Raw genomic sequence first — 20,675 nt, 5'->3', positions numbered from 1 at the left:
CAACAATTGGCAAATGTGAGAGCAACAAATTTTTTGATTGTTATATATATATAGAAAAAGATATTATACATATGTACTTGTACATATACTATATCTATCAAATTGTGAGAGAAATATTTTTGTTTGTGACATTTTCACGCATAGTTGAATGCAGTGAATCATAAAAAAATAAAATAAATAAAAACAGTAGCACGATAATATAAGCTTCTGTTTTGCTTTCAGCTTGTGCTTCTATTTCTGTTGTGGCATTGGTTCCGCTGCCGGTTACTGTGACCATTTGGTTGAGTGACAGCTACGCATCCGCTGGAGCTGGAAACTGGGAACTGGGAACTGGGAGCTGAGAGATGGGTGCTGATTGTGTACCTCACATTGAGGTTGTTTGGGGCATGTTGATGTTTGTTTGTGATGTGTGTGTGTGTCGCAGAACTGTCGCCCCATTGCAGTAAGATATCAAAATGGGGCGTCAAATTGTTGATAGGTGAGTCACCTGCAGGTAGGTAAAAGGTAACAGTACTTGACATATACCAAATGATTAGTCACGCCCACTGTCATTAAAGCTACACACGCGTTGGCAATTTTACAAAACTCGAAATCAATCGCCAAACCATATTGCCAAACATTTACAAACGCCCATACGCCCCGTTGCCACCAAATATGATATAACATTGCCCGTTCAGCAACTTGCTTGGTGCTAAACTTCTAATAAGCAGGCAAACCCGTTGAAAGTGCCGGTTGTCTTACTTGTGGTGGTGGAACTCGTCACCACTCAGCACCACTTGCGACCCCATACCACCGCCATTTGTGACTGACAAAGTTGTTATACAATATTAATATTTCATATTTTTTTATGGAAAAAGCGTTCATTAAGAGACGAACTGTAACCACTTTTTTTTCGTCTCTTCATTGAGCGCCAGCCGATTGAATCAATTAATATGGTCACGAATATGAAAAAGTGTTCGCAACAGTAAATGAAATATTGAACTTGTGCGCCCTAAAGTCAACACTCTCCTCAAGTGTTTGTTCGTGTTCTAGAGCTCTTGTTTTGTATGCGAATCGGAGAGTTGAAACGAATTTTGTCAAAGAGGTGCGATCGATAAATTTGCGAGTACAAATGTGAGAGCACAACTAAAAATTGTATCACAATTTTCAATCTAAAGAGCCTCTTGGATTTTAAATTTTGAGAGCACTCTTTTATAAATTGGTATTAACAATAAGCACATTTCTCCCTTACATTATATCATTTTTAGCAAAAAGTTATATGTTTATTAATTTATTTTATTTTCCCATGATTAAGCCAATTTATCTCTGTTTTCCACAATCTTCGATGGTTTTGTTTAACATTCTCCATCTTTTTATTCCTTATTAGTTCTCGTAACCATTTTGCAAATTTTAAGTAACTAATACTCGCTCCACATCATTTGAATCTACTCTGGCACTCTACTTCGCTTAATTAAATTCTTACCATTCGAATTTCTATTTAGTATAAGCTCAACTCTTCAATCGCACCTCTGTTATGCACATATATGTATTTTATATGAGTATGAAGATTGCGTGGGCAATCGTTGAGCAAACAAGTTTGGCTGCAACAAAAAAATGAATTAAAGTTCAGGCAATAAAAAGTCATAATAATTAATGGTTTTTAAGACACATATTCTTTTATTTAAATAGTTGTTCTTCTGTTGGAATAGCATTTTTTGTTTTCATTTTTTTTCTGCTTTTCGTGTTTTAATATTTAGCAACATAGCTAGAAAATACTTGGTTAAATTTTTGTATGTGGTTAGCTACCAATTGTAATTGTACTGTAGTTAATTAGTGTGTGTTTCTTGTATTTTCTTTTCTTTCGCTTTTTGTTTGGTTTCTATCATATCGTTTCTGTTTCTGCTTCTGCTTTGTTTTCTCTTTCACTTTATAAGCTAATTTGTCACATTGAATTTGTGTTTTGTTTTTTTTGGTTTACATTAATTGTATATATCATTTGCCAGTTGCATTAATTAGAAAAAATAAAAGTACTACTTACACATATATATGGACATACATATGTTATGGTATGTAATATAATCTATTAATACATGATTTCATTAATTTTTAATGCTTTCTCTTTCTGCTCAACATCACATGAATTAGTTTTGGTTTTGAAATTTCTGGGAAGTGTTTTTTTTTTAATTGTGGTTTTCTACACACAAAGATATTTAATATAGTATATTTATATGATGTACATAGAAATTTCTAGTGTAAATTTTTAGAAATATAAATTCGAGGTTTGGTTTTTTTAGTGTTTTTATGTGTTTCATATTTACCATAATATTACAAAAGACTTTTCTAGCTATACGCAAGTCAAATAGCAGCAAATAAAATTATAGAATAGAACTGAATTGAACTTAGGTAGTATAAAGCTTTCGGTCTGAGTCGGCATATTGATACGGTACAACATGTGCCACATACATATAGTACAAGTTGTGGCATTTACTAAAAATCCGTTAATGCATCATTATACATGGTTTCGTATTTTAAATTGTATAAATTAAAACTAATGAGGTATTTAGCTGCACGCAATTAATAAAGTTCTAAAAAGCAAACTGATTTGAACAATACAGTTTTAATATATAATTAATTATAAAGTTTCGCTCATTTGACCAACTGATAAAATCGGCATTGCACAGGCCGGCTAGAAAAGTTTTCAATGTGAAAACTGCCGCTTGCAATGCCAAGAAATAGCTTGCATCGAATTTCCTCTTCTTTTGAGAGCACTAGGTGCCGTTTTAAGAAGTTACAATCTATACAGTATATTATAATACACATTTATATGCTTTGCACATTTACTTAATACAAAACTTATGAATTGAATGCTTAGCGTTGGGTTTTTAGCCAGAATGTTTTGTGTTTTTTGTTTGTTTTTAAGTTAAAGCTTGTCGTGTTTGATTAATAAATATTAATATTAGCTTAAACAATAATAAATTAATAGATGTCGTGCTTGTTGTGTATGTGCGTGTGTACATGTGTGTGTTTAAGAGTACAATGCAATTGACGGTATATTTTTTTTTTATATGTTAGGACAGTTCTTAGGTACTCGAAATTGGCTGCTTGGTTCCCGTTTACAGTTTGATATTTGTTTTTGTTATTATTTACTTTTAAAAATATGTTTTCAACATTTTGCTGTTTGGTTTTTTTTTTGCTTTTATAGCGACTTGTACAGTGTTTTGAATTGTTTGATTATTTGTTAGACAAAAGGTACATCTTGTTGCTGTTGCCTGTGTATTTTGCAACACTTGCAGTTTGACAAGCACAGGCATATTACATATGTATGTGTATTTGAGAGTTTTCAACGAATATATTTTTTATATATTTTACATATTCTATTTCTTCATTTTTGGCATGAGAAGCTTCTAGCACAGCATGTTTATAATAAGTTTCTTGTATTTTGAATTGGTTTTTCGGTTTTTTTTTTTGTTTTTTGGCTTATTTCTGTAAAACTTAAGACATTACGAATACTGTTCTGCGAATTCTTCAGCAAGCAATAAACATTTAGTAGTTACTTAACACTAGATTTGGGCTTTAGACCTCCGTTGGCGTGGACTGGGTACAGCTGGACTGCAGCTTCTTGGAGCCGCGAAAGAACATGTCGAAAAGGCCTCGACGTGCCTGGAACTTGGGTGGTGAGCCGGCAATGTGAATATGCTCCACAATGGTAATGCCACGCTGCAACTTGGGGCGAGTGGTGCGCTGTGGTGGCGGTGGTGTCGCCTCCATTGAGGGCACATCATCCGAATCCGCCGATCCCCTGGTGTGCCCACCAAAATTGATGATCGTGCTGCAGCTGCTGTTGGGACGCAACGTCAATATTGTATGCACCGGCGTCGTCTGGCATTGACTGATCACGGAGCTCTGCGGCGTGAGATATCGGCAACTGTTGCTGCTGTACTGCGACAACTTGCTGCTGTTGCGTTGCAACTGGGCGGCATTGGCAGCTGCACCACCAGCAGCACCACCGCTGCCGTTGCCATTGGTCTTAATGCTGCTGCTGTGATGACGTTGCAACACACTGGCTGCATCCAGGCCAAACAATCGCTTGACACCGCGTCGCACTCGCTTGTTGCGGTAGGCAAAGATGAAGGGCGAGCTGAGATTGGCCAGCAGTATCATGAAGATGGCCAGCTGAGTAGAGCCGCCAAAGTTGGCAGCCGAGAGGCGGGATTGCAGCAGCACCAGCAGGCCGTAGGGTAGATAGGAGACGACAAACATGACCACCACCAGGATACTGATCCGCGCGGCACGTGACTCCTCGCGATACTTGAACAACGAGCTGGCGTTGCTCAGACGATGACGCAGAGAACTCATATAGCTGAGGGCCTTGGGAGAGGCATGTATGGAGGGTATTTGCAACGCATGTCCTGCCGTCTGCTGACGACCAGTGTTGAAGTGTGTGTGCAGTTGTTGTTGTTGCTGCTGTGTCGGCTGCTGTTGCTCCAGCAGCTGCAGATGCTGCTGTGAGTGTTGCTGCTGTCGCTGTGCGTGCAACAAATGCGGCGAGCTGCACTCATCACTCAGCGGATCCTGCAACAGCTCGGTGTACTTGTGCAGATTCGGCGAACTGTGCACCTGACGTATGCCCTGCAGGCGATGCAACTCCCGCAGATCCTGCGATGAGGTGCCCAACAATGGCAGCTGCCTGGCCGAGTAGTTGCGTTTAATCTCACCACTGGCCGTTTGCAGTGTCAATAGGATGTTCTGATTGCGATCCGCAATCGATTGCTCCGGCACACTCATCAGCTGAGGGGCGCCGACCGTGCTGCTCTCAACATCGCCATCGGAGCCATCATCGGAGATGGTCGGCAGCAGCACCTTGGCAGCCGAATCGCGACGCAGGCAGCTGGGCGAGCTGCGTGCTCCACGTTGGTCGATTTGCATCTGGAGTCCGCCAGTGACAACACCAACGCCAACGCCACCGCCATGCGAGCTGGCCGATGATATGGAATGTCTGTGGACGCACAAGCTGTTCGAGAAGGGTGTCGCGGGTGTGGCCTGTGCCTGATTGGTCAGGTTGAGGGCACTCTGGAGCAGCGGCGAGGAGCCATTTTGTCGCATACGCAGCCCATTGCCGCGTGCCTCGCTGAAGATGCGCCAATACATGCCACAAACAAAGCCAAACGGCAACAGGATGATAACAATGAAGTAGATACTCGCATAGACCACGCCAAAGATGCTGTTTGTGCTGCTAATGTTGAAATATGTGGCAGCCAGACGTCTCTGACGGCTGAACAGTGTGTCTGCCTCAAAGTCGAGGACACGAAAGGCGGACAGTGCACCAAAAAGTATGCCCACAGCCCAGGTGAGTGTTATGAATATCCATGTCTTAACACCCGAAATGCGGCTGTGATAACGCAATGGATCTGTGACCGCACACCAGGTGTCACCCACCACAAGAAGCACCGCCAGAGCGCCCAGTGCGGCGGCCATATCGATGGACCAACAACGCAGCTGCACCGCTGGCAATTGAATGTTACTGTGCACTGTCGGCACACTCAGATTATCCTCCTTGGTTTCCGTTTCCGTGATGACAAAGGCACCATCGCCACGCTCATCGATGGTCAATTCCCGGCAATATGTCGCATTGCACTTGTAAATCATCTCAATGGTGTCCCCATTGCTGTCGTTATCAGCATTGATGCCACTGCTGCTGCTGCTGATGTTGCTGCTGCTGCTGCTGCTGATATTGCGGCGCACCACAATGCCGTCCTGCTCCACAAGTTGGCCATTACGACGTATGGTCAGCTGATGATTGCCGGGCTTTGAATAAAACTCAATGCTATCGCCGGCAACTGTTGCTCCCGTTGTCTGTGCCGACAGACTCTTCACACCACTCAGCAACAATGTGGGTGCCAAAATGCAGCAGCCAATCAAATTGATGATCAGCAGATTGATTGTGAAACGATTTGCTGTGGTGCGCAATCCCGGCGTTATCCAGAACGCACACAACGCCAACAGATTGATGATGAACGAGATGAGCAGCAGGGCCAATATAAGAAAATCTATGGCCATTTCTTTATGCGCTTAACAATTTCGCAATTATTACTTCCTTTTCTTTATCAAATTGTCTTTGTTGTTGTTTTTGTTGTTGTTTTTGTTGTTGCTGTTGTTGTGCTTTTGGCACGCACATTACTTTACAGTTTGAGAGCCACTTTAAAGCGATCAACTCAAGTATTTGCTTTGGGTTTTAGTTTTAGTTTTATTTTTTTTTTTTTTTTTGCTTGGAGCACTCACAAAAAATTTCACTTGGTTTACACGTTGCAAAGTTGTGTTTACTTCTTGTTTCACTGCTACTTGATAGCTTTTCCAATTTATTGAATTTTCCTTTTTTTGGCTTGTTTGTTTCTTGCAAACGCTTGCTAATTTCCGCGCGAAGCTCGTCGTCGAAATATGAACAAAAATTTCTAAATAAATTTCTTTTTCGTTTTTTCACATGTAACAAAAATTGTACACGCCAATTTTGTGTTGAACAAAGTTTGTTATTTTTTCTTATTTCTTCTTTTTTCTTTTCTTCTTTTATTGTTTTCCGCGCGTCGATCGAGCACGAACTTCACTACGAAGCGTTTCAAGCACAACTGTCGTGTGCGCTTGCCGAAACGCCTCAAATTATATGAGAAAAAAATATCGTAACGTCCGAATGAGCACAGAGCGGCGGCAATTGTTGCTGTCGTTGACTCTGTGCGAGCATTGGGAGAGCCAAGAGCGAAATGAGCAACAATTGCTGCTGCTGCTGTTGGTGTTGGTATTGCTGTTGGTGTTGTTGCTGCTGCTGCTGCTGTGATTTGTAGTTCCCACGCTCCGCACAATTATCGTAGCGACTTTGAATTTATGCTGCTGCTGCTGCTGTTGTTGATATTGTTGTTGTTGCTGCTATTGCACGCCACAATGTTGCTAGCTGCTCGTTGCTTGTTGCCAGCCGGTATTTATCAGCTTAAGACTTTGTCTGAGGCCGTTTGTTGCCGTTGTCGTTGCTGCTGCTGTTGTCCTAGATTGTTGCAAACTCACAAATTGTATAATCTTTTTGCAATTGCAATTGCATTGCGGCTTCACTTTTGTTGCGCTCTCATTACATCACAATCTGCTGCTGCTGCTGCTGCTGCGGCTGGCACATTTTTCCAAACCTCATTTTCATTTGGGTTCTGTACGACATCCAATGCAATGGCCACGCTCTATTTTCTATGCCATAAAAATTGCATTTTTATTAGGCGCAAATAAACATTTTAAGCTGTGGCTCCTGTTGTTTCTGCTATTGTTGCTGTAGGCCAGCAATCAGCTGATGAAATTCTCAGCCCAGCAACTGTAAGAAAGAAAGAGATGGAATAAGACATCATGAGATAAGAGTCTCCCTTGCGCTATTTTAATAATACAAACAATGTACACGTATTCTACAGATTGTTTTCATTATGAAATTAAATTAAAAATAAATATAAGCTCGCATTGGACCATGACACAGCATATATAGTAAGAAAATACTGTTTTCCTTCTGAAAATGTATTCGTGTGACTCAGAAATAAAATCGATTTGGTAGTAAGCATTCGCATGAGCCAGGCACGCTTCTACCTAATGCTCCATTAACCGGTTAAGTCTTTTCTTATCTGACTATTGCAATAATTTGTCGATAAGCGGCAAACTCAAAACTTACAAGTACATCTGACTAATGTTATATCCAAATCAAATGGCTACACGCAAAAATCACATGTAAGACTCAGTTAACTATCATTACTTACGAACTGTACTACGCATAAGCTTGATCAATCGAACAATCAGTTACTTTCAACATGACCACTCGGCAGAGTCATAACTTTGAACCCTTCCCAGCGAGCAAATGAGCTCATCAGTGATGCGTTCTATAGATCGACCAGTTTAGTACTAAACTCATATATCTGATCAAAAGTTCTCTTTATTTACGGGGAGCATTGAACACGCGACCGGAGACTGTGAATTGTAAACAAATATCGTTTCGGTGTCGGCCTGAGCGCAGTTTACATGCCCTACTTTATTTGTTCAAGAGTCTATCCATAAACACTCGTTAACAAAACATGGATTAGCCAGTGAATCAGTTACTTTTGACATCTGCAGACCTTATATTTTTACAAATGATTTAAAAGTTCATTTTTTACACTCGTGTTCTTATATTTAAGAAATAGAATTTGCTTGAAATATGTTGATTTAAATTTTAAAACCTAAACTTTATCTTAAAAAATTTTTAAATATATTTTTTATTTTATCAAATTTAACTATCTATTTATAATAAATATATTTTTTTAATATTTACTTTAAAAGCTAATGATCTGCAGAAAATACCCTACACAATGGAATTAAACTCCCATTAAAAAAGATGGAAATATAGGCTTATCAACAAGCAATTGTCTCTATAGCGAGTAACGCCCCAATCAATTACACACACGAGCCACAAGTATCGATTGCTTGTGATCTTATGTCAATATTAGAGACAATAATTGACTACAGATCAACGAAATATTTGAGTTTTAATATGTTTTTCAAGTGCTTATACTAGTTGGCAATCGTTTAGCGGCACTTTTAGGTGTGTGAATTTAACGCTCGATTCGTACACTCTGCTGCTCGGTTGTGTACGGATAACAAATATTGACGAGAAATGTGAATCAAGGCAAAGACGGACGCACTTACTTATGTACTATTTATACTTCACATATATCTCTCTCTCTATCTTTGGGTGACTTTGCTTGAAATCTAAATTGTTGTTCCCTATCTCTTATCAGAAGGGACTAAACTTATGCGGTTGTATTGCTTCAATTTATTGACAGATAATACTACGGAACAAAGGCAATATTCACAAGCTCATAAGTTGTAAATACTTTTATTATCAATGTCTAATTATTATATGCTTTACAGGTCAAATAATGTATTTGCTTCATTTGTTTAATTGTTATTTCCGTTCGCGTGGCACTACGCAGAGATTTTCAACGTTGCATGCAACAAAGTGACAAAACACGTATCAGTTTAACAAAAGCCATTAGATCAAAGTACAGAAGCCGCTCAATAGAAACCAAAATGCATAAAAAATAAGGAAAAGTTTAAACTAACAAGTGTCTGGGCTTGGTTATGTGTTTATTTGTTTGCCGAGGGCATAGTTCACTATTTTTCTGGAGAAACAGCAACAGCTCCGCCCCCCATCGACTGGTGGGAGAGTGTAAACAAGTTGAAGAGAATGCGCTCATTTGCATGACTTGGCAAGAAACAGCAAGTCGAACATATTAAGATAAACATGCGGCGTGAGTAAACGTCTTGTTAGCGCCTCCTCTGTCCGCTGTCCTCTGTCCCCCGCTCACTGCTTCTGTCTAACAATGCGCATACGCAGTGTGGTGGTAAAAATAAAGGCAGAATTCTTATGGCCAGACAGAGGCAAGAATGTAAAATATATAGCTTTCGATTTAAAGCATGAGCCATCCAATCGGCCAACCATTAAGAAAGAGAGGCACGGCTTTTAATTTTTATTTTGGCTGGGGGTTTACTCAGCACGTGATACGCTTAATTAGGCGATCTAGATGGATCAATGTGAACCTGTTGTAAACAACTGATCAGACTGTGATTCCCAATTTACAAAGAACACAAACTATGGCTCACACGCATACAAAACACCAACACCAACACAACAACAGTAACAACAAAGAGAAAAACAAGCAACGGTGACCAGTCAATGTTCAATGTACAAGCAAAGCCGGTTTTTTGTGCTCTTTTGTTTTGTGACAACCGCCTCTTAAAACGTGACGTCACTTTTGACGTTCGACATATCGAGCTTTAGCTATATTTAAATGTAAAGTTTTGCACTCTCTTTTGGACCGACGCCTTGCAGTCAGTACTGTCTTTGACTCGCAATCGTACAACTTGAGGCACTTAAGCCTCATAAGTCCGTAAATAAATTTGATATAAATGATATTTAACCCATATTTGTTGCTGATGATAATTTGCTGTATACTCGCTCCCCAAAATGGGCGTGAAATTCCTTCTTCTTCTTCTGTGGCTTTTGCTGTTACCAGCCCAATATTTACACACAATGAGCTGCCCTCAAAGTCCCCCACCTAAAATGGGCAGGCAGCCGTCATTAAGAAATATATAGGTATAATTTGTTTTGGTCTTTAGGCCACGTTACGTATGAATGTCCTTGAGCTGGTAAAAGTGCGATTAATGGCCACAGTCACGATGACTTGAGAATTCAGCCGACAGTTGATTGCAATATGATCTGCACTCTAGAGCCCCCCATAAGCCTTCAATAATTGCAGGGTATTCGTAGCTGAAACGCTGAAATGCTCAACTACTTCTTATGCAGGTGTCATTGAAAAAATTCCGTTCAATTATCAGCATGTGATTTACATTTTTGTGATCGCATATTGCAAATTATTCCAATAACTGTTTGGAAAATTATCGTTCTCCTACTGAACTACATTAGATTGTGTTAAGTTGTTCTAAATAAAGCATTAATTGATTTTCTTGAATATATTTCGAATTACGAAAAGCCCAAGAAAGTAGAAGTAGCAGTCGAAATTATAGCTTCAATGTCACGGATTAATGGAACTAAAGCTCTAAAGGATTATAGGCTAAAATGTTACATACGCGATTATGAAATGCGCAAAGCGTTTGATAAGCGATTAGAAAATATTTGTTACACCTTTAACAAGGTCTCAGTGTGTCGCGTTTCCTTAACGGATTGCTAATTGGATTCACACGTTGTTATTTTCCAGTGACAAATATACGAGTTCATACGACTTTTAGTCTAAGCCTTGGCTAATTGACAGCTACACCTGTACAGGTGCGAGGCACACACCTTAGCACAAGTCAGACGTATGTCAGACAGCATGACGAATATCTGAATATACATATATACGTACTATACATACGTAAGCATATAAAAACGTTAATTCGTTCAGTTCCGTTACATCAGCTGTTTCAGTGTTGTAACTATGATAAGAATACGATGGGGATGTGCAGCTTACAAAACGAACACATATATAATAACATAATTATCAGAACGAATAATGGACAATGGTCAATCAAAAACTAAGCTGAGCTTAGCCAAATGCCATTAACATAAATCCAATTTAATTAACTCTAGACCTTCTTCATCATCAACTGTTCGAGAAAAGTTTGTTTTTTCTATTAAATTGATATAAGCATGCGGTTCGCTCTCTTTATCCGCCCATAATTGAATAAAAGGCGGCTTTATCAAAGGCAAAAGCAAAAAGGCAAATATTGGCGCAACTTTTTATCTGAGCTTAGGAACTTTGTCATCGTTCAGAAAAATATGTATAAAGAAAAATATAACAACAAATCGTGACCAGTTAACTTGTATATACCCTTTAATTTTTTCTAAATTCTTTAGACCCTCGAGTATTTACATATTTAATAGAATGATAACGTTTGTTTTTTACAAATTTACATGATTGCTAAAAAAGAAAAACCAATATGAATGATAACTTCAGATCTTGTCACAGAACAGAAAACATGACTATTACTAGGTTCGTGCGGATCAACTTGTATTTATTAATTTAATAGGAACCTAGTACAAAATATTCCAGATGGGGAAATGCATATGTAAGACACATACACCTTCGCAAAAAAAAAAAAAAAACCTATTATAAATGATGGATTCAGATCTTGTAAGAGATCAGAAAAACACGACAATATCAAAACTTCAGTTGCTCATAATAAAGAATTCATGTATTTTCGTACTAGGTTCGTACGGATCAACTTGTATTTATTAATTTAATAGGAACCTAGTACAAACTTCAGTTGCTCGTAATAAAGAATACGTGTATTTTCATCGAGGTACGTACGGGTCAACTTTTACGTGTATTTATTAATTTAATAGGAACCTAGTACAAAATGATACACCTGGGGAAATGGACATGTAAGACATGGAAACTTGCAAGGCTTCTTACACATGTTTCTACATGCGAAATTACGTACTCGTATGGATGTGTATGTGTGTAGGCTTTATAAATTTTATAGAAGTAAAAACTTTTCCATTAGCTCGTTAGCTCGCTAGCACGACAATAGCCAATACAACAAAAAAGTAAGAAAAAAAAAAAATAAAAACAATCACATTAGCATCGTCGCTTTGGTTGTTGTTGTCGTCTGCCTGTCATCAATTCACATTCAACGTCTGGCGGGTAGCTTGGTGACGTTTTTTCTTTTCTCCTATTGGCCAGTGGAAAAATATTGCAACAAAATGTAGCAACAAAATGTAGCTGAATGTAAACATGAATCAAATATGCAAATGCTCGGTAATCGCTTAGCAGTTGTGACGCTTTGTCGTGATTACCATTTTCCTATTATCTGGTTCTGTATACCCTGTAGACAATACAGTGGGAACAGGGTCGTACAAGTAATGTATACTATTTAATGCATTGGCTTGCCTTAAATGTTAAATATATAATGCCGCACTTAAGAATTTTAAGAATCTTATATGTGAGATTCTAGAACTCACAGGGTATTTACACGGTATTACCTAGTCTAAAAGTCTCAAATATAACTGTTCTTACTAGTGTCAAATTAGTGATGACAGCGTGAAACTCTAAAGACACAATTATCATCCCTTAATAATCACATTTTCTTCAAGACTTTGCATATTTCTGATTCCAAATTCTATTCAACTCTGGAGTTTTCTTATATAAAGTGCCAGAGGTTCATCTCTAGCTAAAAATGCCAAACGTTCAGTCGCGTGTGGTTAATTTGATATGGCAGTAGTTAATGTGGTCAGAGATACGAAGTTATTTGCCAGACGTATTCAGCAATGTATATTTTTATAGTTGGATAGTTACATAACAAAAAGACACGCTAATGAGATCGGGTATGACTTGATCCATTACAAAACCTTCCCAGCTGGCAACTACGCGGCGTAACGGTTAAAATGCTTGAACAAATGCGACCTCGACGTGGTCTGCGACTGGAACTTTGTGCCACAACCTTCTAAGTACACGCTGAGGTGATCTATAATCACAATCGCTAACTCTGACTATAACCAGTACCGAATACAATTTTCATGATTGCAGTTAGACTTGCAGCTGGAAGAAGCTGAATAAACAAAGCACACAAAGAAGTTGAGACAGAAATGCGTAGAGTGCAATTTCAACTTCACAATCATCAACAATCGTATCAATACCAAACTGTAGACATAAATGATATGCTGAACAAATACTTGGAAAACCAGAGTACTTCAGATACGGGGAGTTTCCATAAATTCCGCGAACGCTTGGCGCATTCTATAGACTGTTTATATTTCCTCTATAAATATTCAACTGCATTCTAACTGAAATTATACACCTAGGCATTTTACTGTAGCTGAAAGTTTTGTGTCACTGTGTGAAACTCGGATCAGAAATTGACCCACATCTTATGACCTTACTATCAGCTTGCACTTTCAGGCCATTAAGCACATGCCCAATCAATTTCCTGACCCTCAACAGGCGTAATTAGTCAACTTGCCTTGAAGTATCAATTACAACTTGTGCCAGACTTGCATTAGACTATATGCAAGAAACTCAGAACTAGCTGCGAGAATATTGCACCTGTTTATTTCAAGCAAAAGGGACTAAAAGTTGATGAAAATAATCAGACCATGTCTAACACACACATTGCAATTAATAATGTCAAACTGTGAGCCGAGAGACAACAGCATGAGTATGTGAAACCAGGGAGTTCAACTGACACATACACATTCATACACATACACATACACATACAGATACAATGTGCTGTAATGCGATGGTTCTCAAATTTATGCAAATCGGTCAAATTTTAACAAACGAGTTCACTGCACTTAGCTATGGCAGTCGTCTGATTTCATTTTTGCAGCATCAAATTACCCGCCCGACAAAACTAAATACAAAAGGACAGATGGTGCTACATGTTGAGGTCAAAGTGCTTGCCACAACATATGAGTGGCCAATAGACAATAGAAAAAATGCTCGCGGCTATAGCAAAATATAAGCTAAGTATATTCTCTATTGTATACATATGAACTGATATCTCTCAACACAACAAGACCATAGATGGGTGTGGGTTTGATTCCCTTCTCGGGTTCTTTCACTCCAAAATCAACAAGAATGCCAAGCACGTCAATTGGCCATCTCTAAGCTGGACTATGTTATATATAAACATGCACTCAGCTTCAGTTTGAGCCTTAGTCGTGACATTTGTCATCTCATGCTAAAGGCCATTGGCTGGAACACTTCCACATCGGAGAACTTTTCACGCACATGGACATGCCCCCGATTTTATTTTTCCTGCAAGGTCAGCGACTCTTTTGCCATTCAATTGCAAAATTGTGCCCACGGTTGATTCTGTTCCGTTCTTTGTTTGTTTACTAGGCAATTCCGAAATGAAAACAGAAATGCATTTATTTATAGCTGGAGACTTTGGCATGCAGGCAAACTGACCTACATTGTGTTCCGTGTCTCTGTATCTCATCGTCAAGTACAGAACATGTTAAAATATTAATCGTAATATTCGAAAATATACTCGTATGACCTTAGCCAAGAACTAGCTATAATTCTGTCTGATTTATGCTGATTGACAAGTTTACACTAAACGAAAATACATTTCCGAAACATTTCGTATACATTTTTGACTAATGTATCCAAATTAAAAAGTTATTGAACATTAATTATAAATTCCAATATCGAACAAACTGACATCTGTCCTTGTCTGTCGTACTAACGGACTGTTCACCCTAGATAAGAACAGTTATGAGACCAGGCACGTGCCCGCCGGTCACCGAATCGTTAAGGTATTCAAAAAGTGATATATCACATATATTATATCTTTTGGTACTTTCAGTTTGATTGATGTGCCTAGGCTTAAGCAAACCGCCAACATACGGAGAAATTTGATATTTGCATAAAGACAAACAATGAATCATTTGAAATTCATTGGAATTCACGAATTTAACGATAATTAGTTTAGTTGGTATATTTAAATTAAATAAAGTAAATAAAGTGAAAGACATTTCAACGATAAAAACCTGATCAATACAACATATTAAATTTTTAAATATTTTTAGAATAACCTTGTACAATTTGTCATAGAATTTATTAAATTTCAGTTTTGTTTAAAAAGCACATCTCTTACTTCCGCTATGATGGAACATAAACACAGTTAGAAACATGGAATCAGAATTTAGAAATTACTTTACCAAATCCCTGGACATATTTTCCCGCAATTTTTACCATCAGTTGGTCAACTTTAATCCCAATAGGAACATAATATGCTCTCCACTCTCCATACAAACTTGCGCTGGAATGTTGCGTATGGGTGCTGTGGATGGCAGTGAGACTGCCATAGAATTGGACGGAGGACTCAATTTCAGCTCGAACTATGCCAAAGAGATAGCGAACGGATTCAGTAACGTGTTAACTACCTATGTGGAGTGCAGTGTATTGACCATGGCTAACAAATTGTACCTTATGAAGGACTATAAAGTACGCAAGAGATTCAACGAGATATTAACACAGAAGTTTCACTCGGAAGCAGAGAATATTGATTTCTCAATTGGCAGTGAGGCTGCGAACACTATCAATGGCTGGGTTGAGTCCAGGACGAACAAGTTAATAAGCAATATCGTTAGCTCTGACGCACTAAGTGGCAACACTCGATTGGTGTTGGTTAATGCCATTCACTTCAAAGGCGAATGGACAGTTAAATTCGAGGAGAGTGAGACGCGCAGTGAAGATTTCTTTTTGGGAAATGAAAAGATACTAAAAGTGTCAATGATGAATGCGGCAAATAAGTATTATTTTGCTGACTTACCAGAAATGGATGCAAAAGCCTTGCGATTGGCCTATCAAGATACTGATCTATTTATGTTGATCATATTGCCAAATTTAAATGCGGGATTAAAGCAACTGGAGAAGAAGCTGCAAACAACATCGCTGGAGGATATAACATCTCAACTGACCTTACATAAGGTATTTGTCAAGCTGCCCAAATTTAAAGCGGAATTCGAACAAGAACTCACGCCGGTCTTCAAAGAAATGGGCATTAAATTAATCTTCAATGGTCAAGCTGAGTTTGGAAATATGTTGGATTCGAATGAAAGATTAGATGTGTCAAAGATTTTACACAAGGCTTTCATCGAGGTCAATGAAGAGGGAACGGAAGTAGCGGCAGCAACAGCAATGGTTGTGGCAGTAAGGAGCATGCCACCTCCTGAGTTAGAACCAAAACATTTTTATGCTGATCATCCCTTCTATTTTACCATCTATCATGCTAACCATGGTTGTCTGTTTGTGGGTAACTTCAATTCACCGGATATAAGCCACGTTGACAACGTTCGATTAGTGTGTCAGTGCAAAAGAGAACAATGTGAAGACTAGATACTTATAATCAATATATTTTATCAATATACAGCGCTAAATTCTATATAATTACTTGCGAATATAAATTTAAACAAATTATAAATAAAATAAACTTTCGACATCATTTTCTATAATAAACTTGGAAGTGTGTATATGTAAAATAACAATTTCTGTTTGTCGCTTGTCTACTTTAACTAATGAGCCTGGAGAGTTATCTCTGCTTTCTACCTCAAGAAAAAATGACTCAAGCAGTTAACTGTCTGGTTAATTTCCATAGTGATATGTAACTTTATTTTATAGCTAATTAAAGACGCACCCCTCATAGGCCACATATCAAAATCAGAACCAACAATCCACGCGGTGGTTGACTGATAATGACTGTGGGACCCTTCGAGGCGCCAAACATGACAGACAAATAACTTTCGATAATATCTAGTAGATATCAGATTTTACCTGCCCTATCAACAGAAAATATTACTGATAAGCAGCGGCCATAAAATAATAAGCAAAAAGTCACAACATTTGTTGAAATATTTGCATTTGTTTCTGAGTCAGTTGAGCTTGTATTATAGTTTTAGTGGAGTTCTTGGTGGTTCTGTCCTTCAAATGCCCAACTATGGCCTACATGTCTACCTACTTATCTATACTATTATCTTAATCAGAAGCAGCTACCAAGTTGCCACCTTACTGTTGTTCTTATCTGATGCATAAACATTTCTATGGGCGCGTCGTTTAAGCTACTTAATTAATTTCGTAAAAATACGAAAATTCTTTGTTCTTCACATTTGCAGTTCGTAACTGACCTTTACTGAAAAAGCCAATTAAACGAACCGCTTAATTTTATTGGCCTAAATAATTAATATTGTTAAACTAAACGTTTCAGTTCTGGCGGTCACAGCTGGCCATACATACGACCACATTGTTGGTTTAAAATACAATTTTATTTTTTTTATTTTTAATTTTTTGTTTGTTTTTGTTGATGCCCTTTTATGTTGGTTGTACTTATTGTTGTTGTATACAGACACTTAAAAAGTTTTGCCTGCCCCGTAAAACAATTCAGCAAACAACTTTTTTTTTTTTTATTTACAGCTGGTAAGTGGTGTGTGTGTGTGTATGTGTAAGTGTGTGTGCTGCAATTGCTGTGACCTCTTGGAGGTTACTGCCGCTATTTATAGCCAGAGTGAAACACGAAAAAAATACCTTGTCCAAGGTCATCAAGTGGCATAAATCTTTCATAAAAAATCTGTATATTACAAAAAACGAGTAAGATCAACTAGCCGAATAATAAACTTGCATCGATTAACCATTACATTTAATAAACAATTATAAAAATAAAAAATTATTTATAATAAAATATAATATACTTTTATGGAAATATACACTTTTAAAAAATGTATTATGCATGACACTGTCTGGAAGCTTATTTAAATATTACACAGCTTGAAAGATTACACAGATAACTGCAATATAAGGTAGAAGTATTACTAAGTACATAGGATAATTTTAATATTGCAAGCCTTTCATAATATTAATTATACAATATAATGTACGCATGAATATTTATAGAACATTAAACCATGCATCAGTACAGATATTAATTCTACTTAAATATCATTACAAGCTTTAAACATTTTCCAACTATTTTCAGCCTTAACATACAATGCACAACTTACTGGCTGAGCTAACCAATGCAAAAAAAAACTTGTTGCAAGTCGTTACCAAAGTTCAACTTTTATTCGTGAATGTCTTGCGGCTTTGTACTCGCAAATTTGTTGCCAGCGTTGATGTTATTCTTCTTGTTGTTGTTAATGGTGTTGACTGAGTTTGTTGCCTGCATTGGTAATCACACATTAAACGTGTGACCATTTTGCACTTGGCTCTGTAATTGTTTCCGTTACGTTACAAGACAATCGTATTGGCAAAAACGATTCAATGATTTGCACTCGATATTTATTTAAATTGTAGCTGTACTTCATTTGCTAAAGAAAATAATATAATGATATTGAAGACGAAGCTTAAATGTGCTACAGTATTCGACATCTAAAGAGTTACAATATCTTAAAACTAAATATATAATTCAATACTTTATTTCTTAAAGTAATCCATGGACTAATGAAATTCTTGCTGAATAGTAAAATTTTTATCAGTTTTAATGGCAGTTATGGGTGGGTTAAAAAATTTAAAAACATTTGATTGAATGCAAAATGTATGTAGACGATATGAAATTAAATGTCATTTTCAATTTGGAAGCATACCAAAATGAAACCAGTTGCCAGTATGTTTATCAGGTCATTTTTAGAACTCTACAATTCGTATAATAATTTTTACTTTTATTACAGTCATACTCGCTGTAACGATTATCTCTCATTTGTGTCAGTTGCATGACAAAATTATAATAGCCATACCATAGAGTACAACAAAATACTTGATGGTTGGAAAATTGGTGCCAGACTTTTTGCTTTTGTGACGTACCAATTGGGCGTGTAATCGTAGTCGTTTTTGTGGTCATAATCGAATTGCGTTTTCAAACTTGCCACTTTGGTTCATTGCACTGGGTTCTATCAGTTTGCCAAAGGCAAGTCGAGTCAGTCAGGGCTTTGAATTACCAAATGAATTGCAAACTATATATAATAATTACCTGCGGTCATTAAAAGCAATGGAGTACAAAATTGCAAGGTTGCAGAAAAACCAAAATTTAGTACAAAAACTGTATTTGAAATACTGATAGTGAATGTTGCTTGCACTTGCACTTGCAATTACAGAAGCTGAATTTGTTGTTTGATCCACTTCTCCCTTGACTCTTGGCATAGAGATACTATGAAAAACCAACAACCAAATGACTAGCCAATGCATATTCAAACAACTGTAATTTCTATAATTAAGTCGATAACGGATGTGGAATCTGGGCAGTGAGATTACGAGTTTTAACTGACATAAGTTCCATTGAACTATTCTAAATAACCGGTTGTAAATTGTATTAATATAACTCAAACTGACTTTATACTCGTTTTGAATTGGAATAATAGCTTAATAAATAGAAGGTGGTGCTAAATGCAGTAAACGAACGCAACGCCTCTTTTTACAAATTGATTATAAATCTTACAATTTTATGAACTAGCACATAACTCGTGAAATGAGAATAAATAGTAGCAATTGCTTAACTGCATTCTACGGACAATCCCTTCGGAAGCGAGATTTCTTTTTGAGAATATAAATTTAGTAGAGACAACAGAACACATTTTGCTTAAGCAATAATTAGTTACAGCAGCTAATGTAAATTATTGTATTACAAATTTAATATAAAATTTTATTTAAAGTTAAATAAATCTGAGACGTTTGCAATTGAATTTCAAAGTAAAACTTCAAATTGCAAGCAAACAAATTGTATTCTAACTGCGTCGTTAGCTTTAAGTCGAACGTGCCAAATGGTAATACAAGAGAATTTATTTTAATTTTATGAAAAAAATGGAATTAAAAAAAATTTACATGTATCACTTTTTTTTGTATATCATATTACTTTTTGTTCTTGTGAAATTGAAAATGCAAAAGTTGTGAAACAAGTGTTTACAATCGAAAGTGACCACTCGCAATGCCTTGTGATAAAGTTAACACCTTTAAGCCGAAAAGGAAATCAACAAAAAAGATACAAAATAAACAACAGCAACATGAAGAGCGAGGCAAAATCAAGCAGCGACGATTTGCCAAAACACGAGCTGCGAACAGACGAGTGAACTGACACTTGGACATTCAGGCTTCCGAAAATTTGAAAATCGATATGACATGAAGGAAAACAAGGGCAATCCGTACGGCAAGTGCCAACGTCACAGGCCACATGCCGCAAGGCATCTAGCCACATGCCCCATTCACGTCAAACTGTGATGTATGAGGCCAACTTTGACTTTTTGGCTACCAAAGAGAGAGAAAGCGTCAACAATAATGACACACAAATGTAAGTAATTGCCAGACCTTTGACAAACCACCACAAGTCAAGGCAAGCATGATGGGTTAAGTCAGTTGGGGTCGTAGGTGAGGCTTTCGTCTGGGTGTTAATTCCGTCCGAAAAATAACCCAACAACTTTCAAATGCCCAACATTCCAGCTGATAACGTAATAAAATGACTTGCTGTTGAGAATTTGATATCAGCACCACACACACAACAGCTACAACTACAATAATCGCATTTAAAACGTGAGCAGCTTTTGTTTCTGTTCTTTTTTTTTTCTTTTCGTTTACATTTGGCTTGTGGCCAAAAATGTGCGCAGACTTTTTTGTTTTTTTTTTTTTACTTCTTTATTCTTTCTTTTTGCCTAGAATGAA

At 37.4% G+C, this 20,675-nt stretch overlaps 2 protein-coding genes across 2 annotated transcripts; one reads left to right on the top strand and one right to left on the bottom strand.

Annotated features, from left to right (window-relative positions):
• Window positions 1-1,729: 1,729 nt before the first annotated feature.
• Window positions 1,730-6,852, bottom strand: LOC117789990. Its single transcript, XM_034629214.1, has one exon. It carries the CDS (start codon window positions 6,034-6,036, stop codon window positions 3,553-3,555), a length of 2,484 nt encoding a protein of 827 aa, XP_034485105.1. The 5' UTR covers window positions 6,037-6,852; the 3' UTR covers window positions 1,730-3,552.
• Window positions 6,853-15,118: 8,266 nt separating this feature from the next.
• On the top strand, window positions 15,119-16,496 carry LOC117789991 (alaserpin-like). The gene is made up of 2 exons (XM_034629216.1): window positions 15,119-16,393; window positions 16,427-16,496. Exon 1 carries the CDS (start codon window positions 15,168-15,170, stop codon window positions 16,374-16,376), a length of 1,209 nt encoding a protein of 402 aa, XP_034485107.1. The 5' UTR covers window positions 15,119-15,167; the 3' UTR covers window positions 16,377-16,393; window positions 16,427-16,496.
• The last annotated feature ends 4,179 nt before the right edge of the window (window positions 16,497-20,675 follow it).

This window comes from Drosophila innubila (genome assembly GCF_004354385.1).
Source record: "Drosophila innubila isolate TH190305 chromosome 3R unlocalized genomic scaffold, UK_Dinn_1.0 2_E_3R, whole genome shotgun sequence".
Lineage (NCBI taxonomy): Eukaryota > Metazoa > Arthropoda > Insecta > Diptera > Drosophilidae > Drosophila > Drosophila innubila.
Note: the sequence above shows the minus strand (reverse complement) of the source record. Positions and strands in the feature narration are given on the sequence as shown.